The sequence below is a fragment of the Anarhichas minor genome, unplaced genomic scaffold (genome assembly GCF_050575085.1).
Source record: "Anarhichas minor isolate MPS153535 unplaced genomic scaffold, ASM5057508v1 ptg000139l, whole genome shotgun sequence".
Classification (NCBI taxonomy): domain Eukaryota; kingdom Metazoa; phylum Chordata; class Actinopteri; order Perciformes; family Anarhichadidae; genus Anarhichas; species Anarhichas minor.
In genome coordinates, this window is record NW_027466585.1 from 218747 (window position 1) to 238685 (window position 19939).

The window sequence follows — 19939 nt, forward strand, 5'->3', positions numbered from 1 at the left end:
AACATGTTTATCCAAACTATAAACAGGAAATAGACGGATCAGTCTGGCAGCAATCAAACAGGACATCAATTATATTTATATAACTACAATAACAAAAGGCTTGTACATTTTTTAGGTTAACATTCAAAGATTAATTCAAAAACTTGAATAGAAGCTTTGAGTGTAAAAAACCAACCCTATTTATAACACAATATAAAATGCAATAATGAATAATTTTTTAGAAGACAGTCGTACAGTAATTGTTAAATATATAAACTGTAATATTAGCATGAATGTAGTAAATGTTTATGCGTAGTACAAATATATTCTGTACATACAGAGACGTAGTAAGCATTAATTATATAAAATGGTGAGCCATCTTTTTTATGTATCATCTTTGGGGTTCAGTGCATGTTTAGTTCAGTCACAGTTGTAACCGTTGCTGCGTCTTTAAGATTAGTTTGTGTTTGTGTCTGAAGGAGCGAGAGTCTGAGCGCTGAGAGCCACTCAGTGCAGAGCAGCCCGAGCTACAGACTCATGAAGTCCAGGAGCGAGTCAGACCTCTCTCAGCCGGAGTCAGACGAGGAGGGGTGCACTCTGGTAGGACACACACACACACACACACACACACTATCACACACACACACACTATCACACACACACACTATCACACACACACTATCACACACACACACACACACACACACACTATCACACACACACACACACTATCACACACACACACTATCATACATACACACACACACTCTATCATACACACACACACACTCTATCATACACACACACACACTCTATCATACATACACACACTCTATCTCACACACACACACACACACACACTATCTCTCACACACACACACACACACACACACACAATCATACACACTCTCTCTGTCTCTCTCTGTGTGTGTGACCTGCAAGACAGCACAGACAAGAAACAAGGGAACGCCCACAGCAGGCCCTGCTTAAAGCCAGAGGCCGTCACACGCGTATACATACATATGCGTATACATACATATGCGTATACATACATATGCGTATACATACCCGTCTGTCTCACTGCATTGGTATTTGTGTGACGTAGAGATTTGAAAGCTGCATCACGCTCTGTCTCTGTTTCCTGTTTCAGAGCGGAAGGAGGAACGTTGACCCGGACTTGGCGTTCTCTCACAAAAAGAGAGGTAAAGATGATTTTCAGGAAAAGGTCCGTCTGATGTTGACGAGTGAGGTGATGGCGGGTCGTCAGTCACACGTTGCTCTTGTCTCTCTGTCTTTTGGTTCCTGTGTGGATAGTTTATTTGCTTCTTTTGGGGCAGTTGAGCCCCAAAGACAAGAGGAGCTCCAAGCAAGTACACGATGGCATGTTTCTTCCTCTCGTTAGCTCACTCCTCCATGACTGTGATGCCCCCCCCCCCGCCATTCATCTCTCATGATGAGGTTCTTGTTTTGAGCTTCACTTCAAGACACTGTCGTAGTCTACCTACAGCAAAAAGACAAGAAAGACCATACAGATGTGCCCATTGTTCAAATAACAGTTCATTCTTCTGTTACTTTGGACAACGAAGGCTCGTTCCCAGTGAAGATTGTGATTTGTGAGAGTTCATGGAATTACCAGTCGCAGAAATCATCCGTACTGATATAGAGATGTTTAGTCGTGTGTGTGTATAAGGTTCTTCTCCAGAGTCAGAGTTCTACTACAGTAGAGTTTATAGAAACACACAGGAGTACAATGTACTGCTGTGGACGTATTTTAGACTCCTTAAAGAATCTATTACAGTTTAAGCTTTAAGCTTTATTTAGAATATTTTCACCTCTTTACTTTGATGTCAGAGAACTGAAGCTGTTATCTTTGATCTCTACAAAGACACCAGACTCCATTCACAGAAACAGTGATTTAACCTCTCAGACCACAGGAGTTGTTGCTCTACTGCTGCCTCCATCTGTTAGTGTGTTTGTGTTATTGTGTTATTGTGTGACTTTGGTGATTCTGAACTACCGCTTTAAAACACCAAAGTCACACAATGACAAGTTAGGAGGCAACAGTAAACCAGCAACTCCTGAGTTCTGAGAGGTTAAATGACTGTTTTTATGAATGGAGTCTGGTGTCTTTGAAGAGAACAAAGATAACAGCTTCAGTTCCCCTCAGAAAGGTCTGTCTGACATCAAAGTAAAGAGGAGAAAATATTCTAAATAAAGCTTAAACTGATATAGATTATTTTAGGAGTCTAAAATATGTGTTTCTATAAACTCTACTGTAGTAGAACACTGATGATGGAGAAGAACCTCATACTAACGCACTTCTAAACATCACTACTGTCCTTTTTAAAATGAATCATCAGTACTGATGCTTAAACTTCAGTGCTTTAGAGTATGGAAACACGAGCTCCGGTTGCCATTTCACTTCTCAACTACAGCATTTTTACCCTCAGTGGGTGTTTGAAACTCAGTGCACCCATTATAGATGAATCCATAATGGCTCATAAAGGCTTGTGCCCGCATGACGACTCAGCATTTCTCCATTTGATGAGCTCTTATAGAGTAATAATGCATTGCCCTGCATAGCTCCTAAGTGCTTAAAAGCAACATGGCCCATCCATCAAAAGTGTTACGTTGTGCATTTAAACATCTGAAAGGCTCCTCTCTTCCTCCCGTCTTCAGGCTTACCTCAGAGCTCACCGGACTCCCTGGCCGAGTCCTGGTTCCGGGCCAAACTGAGCCGCCAGCGGAGCTACAGCTCGGCACTGTTCTACGAGGAGTCGGACCTGGACCTGAGCCGCTCGCTGGGCATCCACGCTCTCATCGACAACATGGTCAGCTTCATCAGCGGCGATGTGGGCCTCGCTCCGGCCTTCAAGGAGCCGGAGGAAAGTATGTCCACCAGCCCACAGGCGACTATCCTGGCCATGGAACAGCAACAGAGCAGGGCAGAGGTGAGGGGCTCTCTCAGGACCTCTCTGGGTCTCTGTCTCACTCTAAGTGACGTCGCTTTAAAATGTTGCCTACGAAGCAAAGGATGTCTCATTTAGTTAAATTCCTCAACTCCCCTCTCCTCGTGTCTCTTCCTCGCCTCCTCCGCTCACATCTCAGGTGGAAGGCACTGGGATGCAAGGAGAGGAGGCGAGGAAAATTGATGGATGTACAAACTTAATCCCTGTGTGTTCATGGTAATGAATGAATCTACACGTCATCGATGTGTTTTAACAAGAGGAAGAAGAGATATCAGGCTTTGATACACACACAATACTTCTTGGATACAATCAATATTGTTGTTTTTCAGTAAGAAAATGGTAGAATATAACCAGATTTATTCTTTAAAACTACGTAGTGTCAAATGAATGAGGCAGATTTTCTGAAAACAGTAACACATTATTGGTAATAGTGCAGCTAAAAGATCTAGAAAACACATGCGACGCTGTTAGAATATCCACTCGACCACTGGGATTTGTTTTTAATCTCCAGCTGCGGTTGGAGGCGCTCCACCAGATTGTGGTGTTGATCTCCGGCATGGAGGAGAAGGGCAGCCAGCCCGGGGACGCGGATCGATCCGGCGGCGCCTTCCAGTCCTCCTCCCTGCTCACCTCTGTCAGGTTGCAGTTCCTGGCGGGTTGCTTTGGCCTCGGCACCGTGGGCGCCGGAGGCCTGAAGAGGGAGAGCGTGCAGCTGCATCACTACCAGGTACGTGTGAGCCTCATCAACTGCTGATACTGATGAGCATCGATAGTCAAGTGACAGTTCAGTTTAACTCAAACTTGTAATGCTGCAATATTTTTTGCTGCTTTGATACAAATGGAAAGCTTGCACAGAAGATGTCAAATGTAACTTGATTTACTCAGATTTAAGAGTTGTTGGATACACAGAATTTGGTGGTCGTGACTCTGCATGCACAGCGAAGCACCAATCACAATTACTCTCATCAATTTATCAAACAACCAAAGCAGGAAAAAAGAGAAACACTGAAACAAAAAATTTGATTGCAAAAGTGAGAAAATGTTTCTGCTGCAGAAAGGATGATGTTGAAGAAACGGGTACTTTGTTGTCATCTGGTGAAAATTATTTTTATATCACAAAAAAAATAAAAAATTCCCAAAGTCAGTTTTCAGCATATACATAGTTTATATGAAGTGGACGTAGTCATCATGACGTCACCCGTTGGTTTGTGGACTGATGTTTTGAAGACTCGAGTCGGGCGATTTCGCCGTCGCCCCTAAAGCATCCCCTGCTTTATGGTCCGTTTGACTCTAAATGGACCATAATCTACTAAATGAACATCATGCTGTATTGAAGAAGACTTGAAACTAGAGATTGAGACCATAAACTCATGTTTACAATGTTTACTGAGGTAATAAATCAAGAGAGAAGTAGAGTCATTTTCTCATAGACTTCTATACAACCAGAGGAGTCGCCCCCTGGTGGACACTAGAGAGAATGCAGCTTTAACACATGAAGCATCGGCTTCACTCAGCAGAACCGGAGGTTGGCGCCTGGTTGTCAGTAATGTCGTGCAGCCTGAGTAGTGACCATATTAACTGTGTGTTTACATCTTTCTCTTTTGCAGGATGGTGTAAAAGCAACGAAGAGGAGCCTCCAGATGGAAATCCAGACAGCTGTTCATAAGATCTACCAGCAACTGTCTGTCACCCTGGAGAGAGCACTGCAGGCAAACAAGCACCACATAGGTAAGAGAGACGACTGCTGCACGACCTCAGCAGTGGAGCCTCCATCATTTATCAGGATCAAATTATTCAGGTTGTAGAATATACGAATTAAAGACATTGAACATTAACTTTTTTTTGTCGTACCTGCGATCTGCTCTCACTTGTTCATTCAAAGTGCAGGACAACTTTCAAAAGTAGTTAATTGGGCTTGTTTTACATTTACATTACTTCGGGGAAGGTTTTTGACGGGGGCCATGATGGAACACGCCCCCTCAGTTTGGCCTTGATGCCCCGCCCACATTGCCTCAGCCTCTTTCCCGTCAATCAATTTTTTACAGATTCTATTTCAGCATCCTTGAGATTCTGAATACTTATTGAATGCTAAGTGAAACACTGGGCACACAACCAGAGTAGAAGAAGAAGTGTGAGCGTTCTCCTGCTAACAGACTCTGTATGTAAATAATTATGAGGATGAATGTTTAAAAATAAAAAAATAAAACACACCCACAAGTCTTCGATCCACGTCGTTCACAACTGGATTTATAACAGAATATTAACTTTGTCTGCAGGCAACAGACAAAGTAGGAAATAATAACAACAAACACAAACAGACAAAAAATAAACCTTTTAACTACGCAGATAAATTAATCCGCTCAATTCAACAAAACCTTCCACAACTGAAACGTAAATGCCGATTAATTATTCTATGAAATAAAAAGTTTTTATTTCTTTATTTCACTGATAGTTATGTATCCGAGTTAAAATGATCTTTTACTTTTGGGTTAAATTCAGTATTTCTGTCGACCTAAAATCATCGTGCCGTCATTAAATTGACGACACCGACGGCAGAGCGGCTCCTGAAATGATGAATTTCCAGGCTTCGCTTTATTAACAGCCTGTTTGATTATTTTATCTCTTTCTCTCGACCTCTTCTCCGTCCTAGAAGCCCAGCAGCGCCTCCTGCTGGTCACCGTCTTTGCGCTGAGCGTCCGCTACCAGCCGGTGGACGTGTCCCTGGCCATCTCCAGCGGGCTGCTCAGCGTGCTGTCTCAGCTCTGCGGGACGGAGACGATGCTGGGCCAGCCGCTCCAGCTGCTGCAGAAACCCGGAGTGTCTCAGCTCAGCACCGCCCTCAAGGTGGCCTCCACACGCCTGCTGCAGATACTGGCCATCAGCACCGGGTAAGAGCTTTAGAAACCAGAGGAATGAAATCTGCACTTTGTAAAACCCGAAGATTATATCAACAAACTGTTTTGTCCTTTTGATTCGCAGGACGTACGCGGACAAGTTGAGTCCCAAGGTTGTCCAGTCGCTGCTGGATCTGCTCTGCAGTCAGCTGAAGAACCTGCTGTCCCAGGCGGGAGTCAGTCTTCTCTCTTCTGGAAAAGACCAAGAGGACAGCAAACAGGAGGACGGAGCAGACTCTGAAAAGAAAGACTTCAGAGGTGATGAAGGAGTTTTTATAATGCATGGTTAATACATGGTTAATAAATGGTTAATACACGGTTAATACATGGTTAATACACGGATAACACACGGATAACACACGGATAACACACGGATAATACATACTGGTTTTCATCAACAGAAGCTATGATCAAACACTGTTGTTGACAATAGTATTTCCATTAACTAACTCAAATATAAAACTAATTTAACCTTGTTGGCAAGAATGATTTGGACGTAGACGCAACGTATATGTCTCTGGTAGCGACCTGTCAATCACCGTGTAGCCCCGCCCTAAAGCATCCCCTGCTTTATGGTCTGTTTGACGCTAAATGGACCATCATGTACTAAATGAACATCATGCTGTATTGAAGAAGACTTGAAACTAGAGATTGAGACCATAAACTCATGTTTACAATGTTTACTGAGGTAATAAATCAAGAGAGAAGTAGAGTCATTTTCTCATAGACTTCTATACAACCAGAGGAGTCGCCCCCTGGTGGACACTAGAGAGAATGCAGCTTTAACACATGAAGCATTGACTTTACTGGACAGAACCGGAGGTTGCCGCCTGAAAGAATGGTTAAAAACAGATCCCTTTAAGAGCAATAGTTACTGTGCCTCCAGTGAAAGTGTTTGTTTTCCATGAAACATAACCAAAGGTCTGTAATTGTGTCCGTGTTTTTTATTGTCTCGTTCCTCAGCGTTGATCCGTAAGCAGCACACTGCTGAGCTGCACCTCGGAGACTTCCTTGTCTTCCTCAGGAGAGTGGTGTCCTCCAAGGCCATCCAGTCCAAGATGGCCTCCCCTAAATGGACCGAAGTGCTGCTCAACATCGCAGCGCAGAAATGCTGCTTAGGTACAACCAGCCGTTGTGACACACGACACCGTGTAACATGTGCGCCTGCTTCATGTTACAAAGCTGAGATATTCATTAACCCCTCGTGGCTGTTTTGATTCTAGGGGTCCCTCTGGTGGGCAACCTGAGAACTCGGCTCCTGGCTCTTCATGTGCTGGAGGCCGTCCTTCCTGCCTGTGAGGCCAATATGGAGGACGACCAAATGACACAGGTTTGTCGGCTTTCTTTGCTTTTTTTTTTTTGTGCAACTCCTCAATAACAGCCAGTGAGCTGATAAAGTTTGTTCTCCTCTAGGTTGTCGAGCGGCTCTTCGCCCTTTTGTCCGACTGCATGTGGGAAGCTCCCGTTGCTCAAGCCAAACACTCGATCCAGATTAAAGAAAAAGTTCAGGAACTCAAACTGCAGGTGTAGTAATCATCCTCCATCCTCCCCCCCGACTCGTGTTTTGATTATTATGACTATTTGTTCGAGCGGCCGACGGTTTCTTTGATCCCCAGGGCGAGTCAGAGGAGGAGGACGAGAACCTTCCCATCCAGGAAGTGTCCTTTGACCCGGAGAAGGCTCAGTGTTGCATGGTGGAGAACGGCCAGGGTCTGACGCATGGCAGTGGGGGTAAAGGCTACGGCCTGGCCTCTACCGGCATCTCCTCTGGATGCTACCAGTGGAAGGTACAGTTACTGTTTATTACCTTATCTCCTGCTGCTTCCACGCGCTCCTCGGATGCTTTGACATCCTGAATTGTGGAAGTTGTTCCGACTTCGGAAGCTACAAAGAAGATGTTCTGTATTTTACTACTCGGAGCATTTAAACAAGACGTTGATAGCCATTACAACTTCCGTAGTCTGAACCAAGACGGCAAACTTTATTACACCTTTCAACCTTGACAAAGGCAACACAGACCAGATCCACTACTTCTGTTCTTACCTTTCACAATAAAAGCCCTCAAATTCACTCAGAGGTATTCACTGAAAGGAAATATCTTACAGTGTCTTCGGCTGTAACAGTTCAGCTCAGACAGTCAGACGCTGCTCTGGGTCAACAGGATGCTGGTTGTTGGTCTTCTGCTTGTGAATCTGTTTTAACCTTTGAAGTGTTGACAAAATTGCATCGCTGCCAGTATGAATAGTTTTGATACAAAATATTAGCAGACGAGTATTTCCCATTATTGTGTTGTCTATTAGTCCCGCCCCCGGTGTGGAAAGACCAACTTTTCGAACTAATCAAGGTCCCTCTACGTGGACAGCAACTAACTGTTACAACCTTATACCCTCTTAAAATTGATACGCAATACATGAATTAATAACAAAGTTTCTCATCGTCAACACGTTTACTTTCGTTCGCCATCTTTCTCAGTCATGTGACGTCAATCGGCAAGTCGTGTAACAAAGTTTTCAACATCTTTCCTAGTTTTTGTTCCGACTTGAGGGGCGGGGCGTTCATGGGAACTTTCCCAGTCGGGAACTCATTTTTTTTTTAAACATTTCAAAATCTTCATGAAGCCAGCTGAATGTACACACCAGGGCTGAATAATCTGATAGTTAAGGAAGGATAACAGTAGAGGCGGAGCATTAATTGATGGGAAACTGCTTTACACAGAAATATAAACTTATCTAATTTTTTGCCTGTTTTGAACCACGTCCCGTTTTATTTCCTCTGTAGTTTTACATCGTGAAGGAGAACCGAGGCAATGAGGGCACGTGTGTGGGCGTTTCACGATGGCCCGTGCACGACTTCAACCACCGCCCCACGTCGGACATGTGGCTGTACCGGGCGTACAGCGGGAACCTCTATCACAACGGAGAGCAGACGCTGACTCTGAGCAGCTTCACTCAGGGAGACTTCATCACCTGCGTCCTGGACATGGAGGCCAGAACCATCTCCTTCGGCAAGAACGGAGAGGTGAGACACACTGAATATTGATTTGGATATTTAAAAAATAATTTAAAGTATCACAAACTGCGTTGATCATTGCTAGTCCGTCCCTAAATTATGAATGTCTCGTCTGGACATGGACACGCATGCATATTCATTTATTCACACACAATTCAATAGCAAAGACGAAACATAAAAGAGCCACATGTCCTCCTCGGGGTTCTGTGTTCATCTCTAACTGCTGACTTGTGATTCAACAGGAACCAAAGTTGGCCTTCGAGGACGTTGACGCCACAGAGCTCTATCCCTGTGTGATGTTCTACAGCAGTAACCCAGGAGAGAAGGTAACGCACATAAGCATCCACCTACTGCTCCATCTGCAGGAGTTCTTTCATCTGCTCATTTTTACAGTGACTCAGCTGTTACTGGGGGATGAGATTCCATAACTTTAAGCTTTTGTTCTGGTATGATCTCTGAGGGCGGATTCACAGAAGGATTGTTAGGGTTTTGCAGCTGTTAAACCTGCACAAATAATACAAAAAAAACCCTGTGTGATTCTTCTAGCAACAAATAATACTCACCCCCTGTGTCATTTACTCATATTTAAATGAGGTAGTATGCAAAAATGTGGCCATTTTTATGTTAATGAGCCACATTGCAAAAACAGTCCAATTCACAAAGACCATTACACGCAGTTACACTAATGTGATGCTTTCTATATATATATATATTATACATATATATATATTATATATATATATATTATATATGTATATTCTGCTTATTTGTTCCAGGTTAAGATCTGTGACATGCAGATGAGGGGCACACCTCGAGACCTCTTACCTGGCAACCCGGTCTGCAGCCCCATGGCCACTGTCCTGGCCGAGGCCACTACGCAGCTGATCCGCATCCTGCATCGCACCGACCTCTGGACCCACCGCATCAACGAGACCATGACCGAGCGGCTCCACAGGATCAAGCCTTGCTTTAGGGAGTCCGCCGGCACGTCCGGTGGCGGGGGTCAGAGGCTGAAGAAGAGTCGCTCGGTGCAGAGCCGCGAGGAGCACGACGCCCAGAGGGAAAGCCAGGAGACGCCCACGAGGACGGAGGAGGAGCGGGGACGCCACGGGCGGCAGCACGGCCTGGGGGAGCTGTCGGAGCACCACCTGAGGACGCTCTGCACGGAGGTGTGGCCGGTCCTGGCGGTGATCGGAGGGGCGGACGCGGGCCTGCGTGTCGGCGGGAGATGTGTGCACAAGCAGACCGGGAGGCACGCCACACTACTGGGCGTGGTGAAGGAAGGCAGCACCTCGGCGAAGGTGCAGTGGGACGAGGCCGAGATCACCATCAGGTACGGGGGGTTGTGGCACCTTTCTTTGACATTTTTATACGTTGCTATATTTGTTATTTGCTGGTATATTTTACAGATATACCAAATTGTAAGCAAGTTGTGAATTTATTTCAACATCGGCCATGTAAAGATTTTGACTGTCACTGCACACTCAAACAATATGTGCTGAGTCAGCAGCTTTTGCTTTTAACGAGGGGAAATCCATCACATGATTGTTGGTCCAACAGCAGCGCTCTGCACGATGTTAGAGACGCACCGACAGCAAGTCTTCTTATTGGCTGATCCTGATTCCTTAAATCGTTTTGAATAGTCTGACCTGCTGATTCAGAGGTCATTTATAGTTTAGACAAACTTTCCTCTTAACTTTTCTTTAAATGGAAAATTTAATTGGATGTTCATAAATTATGAACATGATTTGTAAATTTTCATATCATAGAAAACATTCTATTCTATACTGATGTATGTAGGTCTGTTTTAGAGTCAACGATTTATTATCCGTCTAAAGTGATGTATTTATTTATCTGTTTATACAAAACTATGAATGAATCTATTTACAAGAATGTAAAGTGTGTATATTATGTTTTATTAACTCACTGCGTGGAATATATATCAATATGATATATGTGAATATATTTCTTGTGTTTACCTGATGGTCTGAATAAGTCGCTAAATATGTCGCCAGTTGTTGTTTTTTTTTAGAAATAAAGTCGATAAGAGGGTTTGAAATGCGTGTAAATTCAAACCAGCACAGAATGGTCTGTATGTGAAACTGATCGGTGCGTCTCCAGTGCTCGTGTGACTTATGGTCGTCGGCAGTTTGACCTCATGGCTGATGAGAATGTATTCTGGAGCTTTCTTCACTGCCTGTATTCACATCCCTCTGACACCCTGCATTAGCCTCTTCATCGGTTTATTTTTCACCCTCCATTTCCCCCTCGCTCTAATTCACTGTTTTCATGTTTGTTATTGACTCATCATTAATCCACAACTCTTCTGCACGATGATTCACCGAGCGGCATGATTTTGTGCCATACCCACACACTCCATTTCTTTATTTGTCTCGCATGCTGTGCTCTTTCTCTCCTGCCCTTTCCCTCACTTTGTGTTTCCTTCCCTTGTCTCCTTTCACTCTCCACTCCCTTCTATTAAAGCTTCCCAACTTTCTGGTCGCCTAGTGACACTCCGCTTTACAACCTGGAGCCCTGCGAGCCGCTGCCCTTCGACGTGGCGCGTTTCCGTGGCCTCACCGCCTCGCTGCTGTTGGACCTCACCTACCTCACCAGCATCCACGAGGAGACCGCCGCCAAGCTCAGCTCGCGACGCCACGACAAGAAGCACCGCGGCGCGGCCTCGTCCGGGCAGGAGCCAGCCGGGAACGAGGACAAGGCGGAGAGCGAGGAGCACAACCGCAACGAGCAAAAAGATAACGGCGGAGCGGCTCCAAACATCACAACCTCTGACCTCCGAGTGTCCCACAGCCTGGACGAGGTGAAAGCACACGCGGCGCCCAACTCAAAGTCGGAGAGCGAGATCTCCTCTGTGGCTGGCGGGAACGAGACCCTCTTCACCGTGGCTCCTCACACTCCCGCCGAGGGGAACAGGAAGAAAGGCCACGAGCACGGATCCCGCGGCCACGAGTCCTCCCCTGTTGCCACGCAGTCTGAAATCCACGCGGTGCAGCTGTCCTACCTCTACCTGGGAGCCATGAAGACCCTCAGCACCCTGCTGAGCTGCAGCAAGTACGCCGAGCTGCTGCTCATACCAAAGGTATAAGAGATATCCGATATATATAAATATATATATCAGAGCTCACGGAGTACAACAGTCAGATGAATCACACACATGCTCCTCAGCGGTGTGAGGAAATGTACAGGGTTTAGTAGTGTGAGCTTCTTCTCCATCGTCAGTGTTTTACTACAGTAGACGGAGTTTGGAGAAGACAAGAGTTTAGTTTTTTATGCACTAACGATGCATAAGTACCTCAGACAACATCCAATATATCCCTCTAACTTTTTTGAGGAAACAAATGGCTTCATAGTTCAACAATAATATTAAAATGTTTAAATCTATAGCAGTTCATAGATTACATTCTAATCAAAACACATTTGTATCCATGCGAATATGTTAAGTACATGTCTAATATCTTAATACATTTCTCTTGTGTTGTTCTTTAACATAACTAAGACTATAGAAGTGCAGAAAATATGTAAAAAACAAACATTTGAGAACCTCTGCTTTAAGGAGTTTTATTTCTAACGGAAGGATCTGAGAATAGTAAAGATATAACTGTGAATAAGTGCATTTATGTTTTTCACCTCCCTTCCCTGTTTTTATATGTATGTTTTTCTTTTCTATAACTAGAATCATTAAATATGGATACATGTGTGTCTGCTGGTGTGAAGCAGATCCAGGGCATCGTGCTCATCTGTCCTCTCCTCTGACATTAAGGTGATACCAGAAGCAGCGCCCAGCGGCCACAATGCGGATCTGAACGCCGGCACCGGAGGAAGCACAGCTGCCACCTCGCCGGTGTGCCAGGAAGAAGTGGAGATGCGGGCGGCTCTGCAGTTCCTCATGCGCCACATGGTGAAGCGGGCGGTGATGCGCTCCCCCATCAAGCGGGCCTTGGGCCTGGCCGACCTGGAGAGGGCGCAGGCCATGATCTACAAGCTGGTGGTGAACGGGCTGCTGGAGGAGCCCAGCGGGGGAAAGGCCAAGCCTGGTGAGAATATGAAGCCACGTGAAGCCCGGAGAGCTCTTACTGACAAAGCTTTGTGTTTCTCAGGGCTCCACGCTAAGCTATGGGCCAGATAGACAAACTGACTTCTCCAGAATAGAAAACAACGGCCTATTAATGAATAAATACAATCAACAAAGAGTTGAGCAATTAGAAAATAAATGTACTTTGTTACTGTCATCGATAGTGGTTATTATATAAAAACTCACTTCATAGTGTTATGAAATCAAACCGGTCATACTCTCCTCTCTCATATCTATTTCATGTTGTGAAAACATCTCCTTCAAACAACTGGATTCATTAAAGTTTTCTGCCAAAAACTACATTTTACAAGATTACATTTAAGCGTTGTAATCATAGACTCTAGGTTGTAATTTACCTTTGCCCAAAACCCATTTTTTACTGGAGCTTGAACGCACCGCAATGTAACTGAATGGAACCTCCGTACATTAGCGCCTTAAAAAGCAGGACTGTGCTACGGAGCGACGCCGTGCCTGCAGCAGAAGAGCTGTTCACTATTATTAATCTGAGCAGCATGCATGGCGATGAATTATAATATAATATAATATATCTACATGTCTGCGTGAGGCATCCGACACACAAAGTTCACTTTTCCCCCGGGGCTTTTCGTCTCCCTCAGGAGTTAGGAGTGAACCAGAAGGTGAGGGGGAAGGCACGGAGGGCGAGCAGTTGGCTCAAACCCCGATCACCACCAGCCCCTCGGCCTCCAGCACCACCTCCTTCATGAGCTCCTCGCTGGAGGACACCACGACTGCCACCACGCCCGTCACAGACACGGAGACCGTCCCCGCCTCGGAGTCTCCGGGGGTCATGCCTCTCAGCCTCCTCAGGTCAGAGCAGATGGCCGCAGCCAAGCCAGCCTTTTGTTTCTCATGAATGATTCAAACTGAGATGATTATTTTAATGCTTCTCTGTGATCCGACAGGCAAATGTTCTCGAGCTACCCGACCACCACCCTGGTTCCAACCCGGCGAGCTCAGACTCCTCCGGTGTCGTATCTGCCGACCTCGCCCTCTGACGAGGTCGGCCGCCGGCAGAGTCTCACCTCCCCCGACTCCCAACCCTCCAGACCTCAGAACAGAATGGGTACCTGTAAGTCTGCCAGACTGCCATGCATGTAAACATCGCTGTTCTGCTGCTGAAAAGCTTGTACAGTATGTTGATGTAAGCCAGAGTTACTGTGTTTTCTTTAGTCGTTACAAACCGATACATAAAACTGATTTCATTGATTTTTCTTACTGCAAGCTGGTAAACAGAGATGTAAACGATGCAGGTTTATGAGGAAGAGGATGGATTCAACACCTTTCTTAGAGCTCAAGGATACAAAGTGAATCTGAACCACAGACTGTGTATAAGAAGTGGACGTAGTCATCGTGACATCACTCGTTAGTTTGTGGACTGATGTTTTAAAGCCTTGAGTTCAACAATTTATCCGTCGCCATCTGAGGAGGAGTGACGTAGAGACGCCGTATACGTCTCTGGTAGAGACCTGTCAATCACCGTGTAGCCCCGCCCTAAAGCATCCCCTGCTTTATGGTCTGTGTGACTCTAAATGGACCATAATGTACTAAATGAACATCATGCTGTATTGAAGAAGACTTGAAACTAGAGATTGAGACCATAAACTCATGTTTACAATGTTTACCGAGGTAATAAATCAAGAGAGAAGTAGAGTCATTTTCTCATAGACTTCTATACAACCAGAGGAGTCGCCCCCTGGTGGACACTAGAGAGAATGCAGCTTTAACACATGAAGCATTGACTTCATTTTTCAGAACCGAAGGTCTCCCTCCGCCTGGTTTACAAGAAAATTCCAGAGGGAACCTTTTAAATATTAGATGATGATTTAAACAATGGGCCTCTCTCTGTGATTTAGTACCTCTGCTTGTTTTCACTGAAGCTTAAGATATTCTTAATAATGTCTTCTGACATTAATAGAGCTGCTCTATATTTCAGGCTCCACTGTGACACACTGAGGGAAACCCTGCAACATTTGAATTATTCTCTCATTCCAAAAGTTCAAACCAACATCCCAGATTTCATGATGATGGTCTCTAATGTTGTTGTTGTTTGCTCCAGCTCTGTCGGACCCCAGCAGCCGGCTGTCTACGTCTCCTCCTCCTCCTCCTGCCATCGCTGTGCCCCTGTTGGAGATGGGCTTCTCTCTGCGCCAGATCACCAAAGCTCTGGAAGCCACTGGTCCGTCTCACCTCTCTGCTGTTTTAGTATATTCATCAACTATATGTATATACATACAACTAACCATTATATTCATCAACTATATGTATATACATACAGCTAACCATTATATTCATCAACTATATGTATATACATACAGCTAACCATTATATTCATCAACTATATGTATATACATACAGCTAACCATTATATTCATCAATTATATGTATATACATACAACTAACCATTATATTCATCAACTATATGTATATACATACAACTAACCATTATATTCATCAACTATATGTATATACATACAACTAACCATTATATTCATCAACTATATGTATATACATACAGCTAACCATTATATTCATCAACTATATGTATATACATACAACTAACCATTATATTCATCAACTATATGTATATACATACAACTAACCATTATATTCATCAACTATATGTATATACATACAACTAACCATTATATTCATCAACTATATGTATATACATACAGCTAACCATTATATTCATCAACTATATGTATATACATACAACTAACCATTATATTCATCAATTATATGTATATACATACAACTAACCATTATATTCATCAACTATATGTATATACATACAGCTAACCATTATATTCATCAATTATATGTATATACATACAGCTAACCATTATATTCATCAATTATATGTATATACATACAGCTAACCATTATATTCATCAACTATATGTATATACATACAACTAACCATTATATTCATCAACTATATGTATATACATACAGCTAACCATTATATTCATCAATTATATGTATATACATACAGCTAACCATTATATTCATCAATTATATGTATATACATACAGCTAACCATTATATTCATCAATTATATGTATATACATACAACTAACCATTATATTCATCAACTATATGTATATACATACAGCTAACCATTATATTCATCAATTATATGTATATACATACAGCTAACCATTATATTCATCAATTATATGTATATACATACAGCTAACCATTATATTCATCAACTATATGTATATACATACAACTAACCATTATATTCATCAACTATATGTATATACATACAACTAACCATTATATTCATCAATTATATGTATATACATACAACTAACCATTATATTCATCAATTATATGTATATACATACAACTAACCATTATATTCATCAACTATATGTATATACATACAACTAACCATTATATTCATCAACTATATGTATATACATACAACTAACCATTATATTCATCAACTATATGTATATACATACAACTAACCATTATATTCATCAACTATATGTATATACATACAACTAACCATTATATTCATCAACTATATGTATATACATACAACTAACCATTATATTCATCAACTATATGTATATACATACAGCTAACCATTATATTCATCAATTATATGTATATACATACAACTAACCATTATATTCATCAATTATATGTATATACATACAACTAACCATTATATTCATCAACTATATGTATATACATACAACTAACCATTATATTCATCAACTATATGTATATACATACAACTAACCATTATATTCATCAACTATATGTATATACATACAACTAACCATTATATTCATCAACTATATGTATATACATACAACTAACCATTATATTCATCAACTATATGTATATACATACAACTAACCATTATATTCATCAACTATATGTATATACATACAGCTAACCATTATATTCATCAATTATATGTATATACATACAGCTAACCATTATATTCATCAATTATATGTATATACATACAGCTAACCATTATATTCATCAACTATATGTATATACATACAGCTAACCATTATATTCATCAATTATATGTATATACATACAGCTAACCATTATATTCATCAATTATATGTATATACATACAACTAACCATTATATTCATCAACTATATGTATATACATACAGCTAACCATTATATTCATCAACTATATGTATATACATACAGCTAACCATTATATTCATCAACTATATGTATATACATACAACTAACCATTATATTCATCAACTATATGTATATACATACAGCTAACCATTATATTCATCAACTATATGTATATACATACAGCTAACCATTATATTCATCAACTATATGTATATACATACAGCTAACCATTATATTCATCAATTATATGTATATACATACAACTAACCATTATATTCATCAATTATATGTATATACATACAACTAACCATTATATTCATCAACTATATGTATATACATACAACTAACCATTATATTCATCAACTATATGTATATACATACAACTAACCATTATATTCATCAACTATATGTATATACATACAGCTAACCATTATATTCATCAACTATATGTATATACATACAACTAACCATTATATTCATCAACTATATGTATATACATACAACTAACCATTATATTCATCAATTATATGTATATACATACAGCTAACCATTATATTCATCAATTATATGTATATACATACAGCTAACCATTATATTCATCAACTATATGTATATACATACAACTAACCATTATATTCATCAACTATATGTATATACATACAACTAACCATTATATTCATCAATTATATGTATATACATACAGCTAACCATTATATTCATCAATTATATGTATATACATACAGCTAACCATTATATTCATCAACTATATGTATATACATACAACTAACCATTATATTCATCAACTATATGTATATACATACAACTAACCATTATATTCATCAACTATATGTATATACATACAACTAACCATTATATTCATCAACTATATGTATATACATACAGCTAACCATTATATTCATCAACTATATGTATATACATACAGCTAACCATTATATTCATCAACTATATGTATATACATACAGCTAACCATTATATTCATCAACTATATGTATATACATACAACTAACCATTATATTCATCAACTATATGTATATACATACAACTAACCATTATATTCATCAACTATATGTATATACATACAACTAACCATTATATTCATCAACTATATGTATATACATACAGCTAACCATTATATTCATCAACTATATGTATATACATACAGCTAACCATTATATTCATCAACTATATGTATATACATACAGCTAACCATTATATTCATCAACTATATGTATATACATACAACTAACCATTATATTCATCAACTATATGTATATACATACAACTAACCATTATATTCATCAACTATATGTATATACATACAACTAACCATTATATTCATCAACTATATGTATATACATACAGCTAACCATTATATTCATCAACTATATGTATATACATACAGCTAACCATTATATTCATCAACTATATGTATATACATACAACTAACCATTATATTCATCAACTATATGTATATACATACAACTAACCATTATATTCATCAACTATATGTATATACATACAGCTAACCATTATATTCATCAATTATATGTATATACATACAGCTAACCATTATATTCATCAACTATATGTATATACATACAACTAACCATTATATTCATCAAGTATATGTATATACATACAACTAACCATTATATTCATCAACTATATGTATATACATACAACTAACCATTATATTCATCAACTATATGTATATACATACAGCTAACCATTATATTCATCAACTATATGTATATACATACAGCTAACCATTATATTCATCAACTATATGTATATACATACAACTAACCATTATATTCATCAACTATATGTATATACATACAACTAACCATTATATTCATCAATTATATGTATATACATACAGCTAACCATTATATTCATCAACTATATGTATATACATACAACTAACCATTATATTCATCAACTATATGTATATACATACAGCTAACCATTATATTCATCAACTATATGTATATACATACAACTAACCATTATATTCATCAACTATATGTATATACATACAACTAACCATTATATTCATCAACTATATGTATATACATACAACTAACCATTATATTCATCAACTATATGTATATACATACAACTAACCATTATATTCATCAACTATATGTATATACATACAACTAACCATTATATTCATCAACTATATGTATATACATACAACTAACCATTATATTCATCAACTATATGTATATACATACAACTAACCATTATATTCATCAACTATATGTATATACATACAACTAACCATTATATTCATCAACTATATGTATATACATACAACTAACCATTATATTCATCAACTATATGTATATACATACAACTAACCATTATATTCATCAACTATATGTATATACATACAGCTAACCATTATATTCATCAACTATATGTATATACATACAGCTAACCATTATATTCATCAACTATATGTATATACATACAACTAACCATTATATTCATCAACTATATGTATATACATACAGCTAACCATTATATTCATCAACTATATGTATATACATACAGCTAACCATTATATTCATCAACTATATGTATATACATACAACTAACCATTATATTCATCAACTATATGTATATACATACAACTAACCATTATATTCATCAACTATATGTATATACATACAACTAACCATTATATTCATCAACTATATGTATATACATACAACTAACCATTATATTCATCAACTATATGTATATACATACAACTAACCATTATATTCATCAACTATATGTATATACATACAGCTAACCATTATATTCATCA

The 19939-nt window shown here is 39.8% G+C and overlaps 1 protein-coding gene across 1 annotated transcript in view; it reads left to right on the forward strand.

Moving 5' to 3' along the window:
* The window catches only part of LOC142943548 (putative E3 ubiquitin-protein ligase HERC1), a 70324-nt gene that overhangs the window by 23979 nt on the left and 26406 nt on the right, over nucleotides 1–19939 (forward strand). The window contains exons 24-42 of the mRNA XM_076085112.1: nucleotides 459–579; nucleotides 1130–1181; nucleotides 2659–2930; nucleotides 3460–3675; nucleotides 4556–4676; nucleotides 5599–5836; nucleotides 5928–6100; nucleotides 6806–6961; nucleotides 7066–7172; nucleotides 7256–7366; nucleotides 7459–7629; nucleotides 8621–8860; nucleotides 9094–9177; nucleotides 9628–10184; nucleotides 11336–11951; nucleotides 12633–12906; nucleotides 13562–13772; nucleotides 13868–14034; nucleotides 15022–15141. Coding sequence (XP_075941227.1) covers nucleotides 459–579; nucleotides 1130–1181; nucleotides 2659–2930; nucleotides 3460–3675; nucleotides 4556–4676; nucleotides 5599–5836; nucleotides 5928–6100; nucleotides 6806–6961; nucleotides 7066–7172; nucleotides 7256–7366; nucleotides 7459–7629; nucleotides 8621–8860; nucleotides 9094–9177; nucleotides 9628–10184; nucleotides 11336–11951; nucleotides 12633–12906; nucleotides 13562–13772; nucleotides 13868–14034; nucleotides 15022–15141 — 4007 coding nt within the window. The remainder of the gene's footprint in view (nucleotides 1–458; nucleotides 580–1129; nucleotides 1182–2658; nucleotides 2931–3459; nucleotides 3676–4555; nucleotides 4677–5598; nucleotides 5837–5927; nucleotides 6101–6805; nucleotides 6962–7065; nucleotides 7173–7255; nucleotides 7367–7458; nucleotides 7630–8620; nucleotides 8861–9093; nucleotides 9178–9627; nucleotides 10185–11335; nucleotides 11952–12632; nucleotides 12907–13561; nucleotides 13773–13867; nucleotides 14035–15021; nucleotides 15142–19939) is intronic.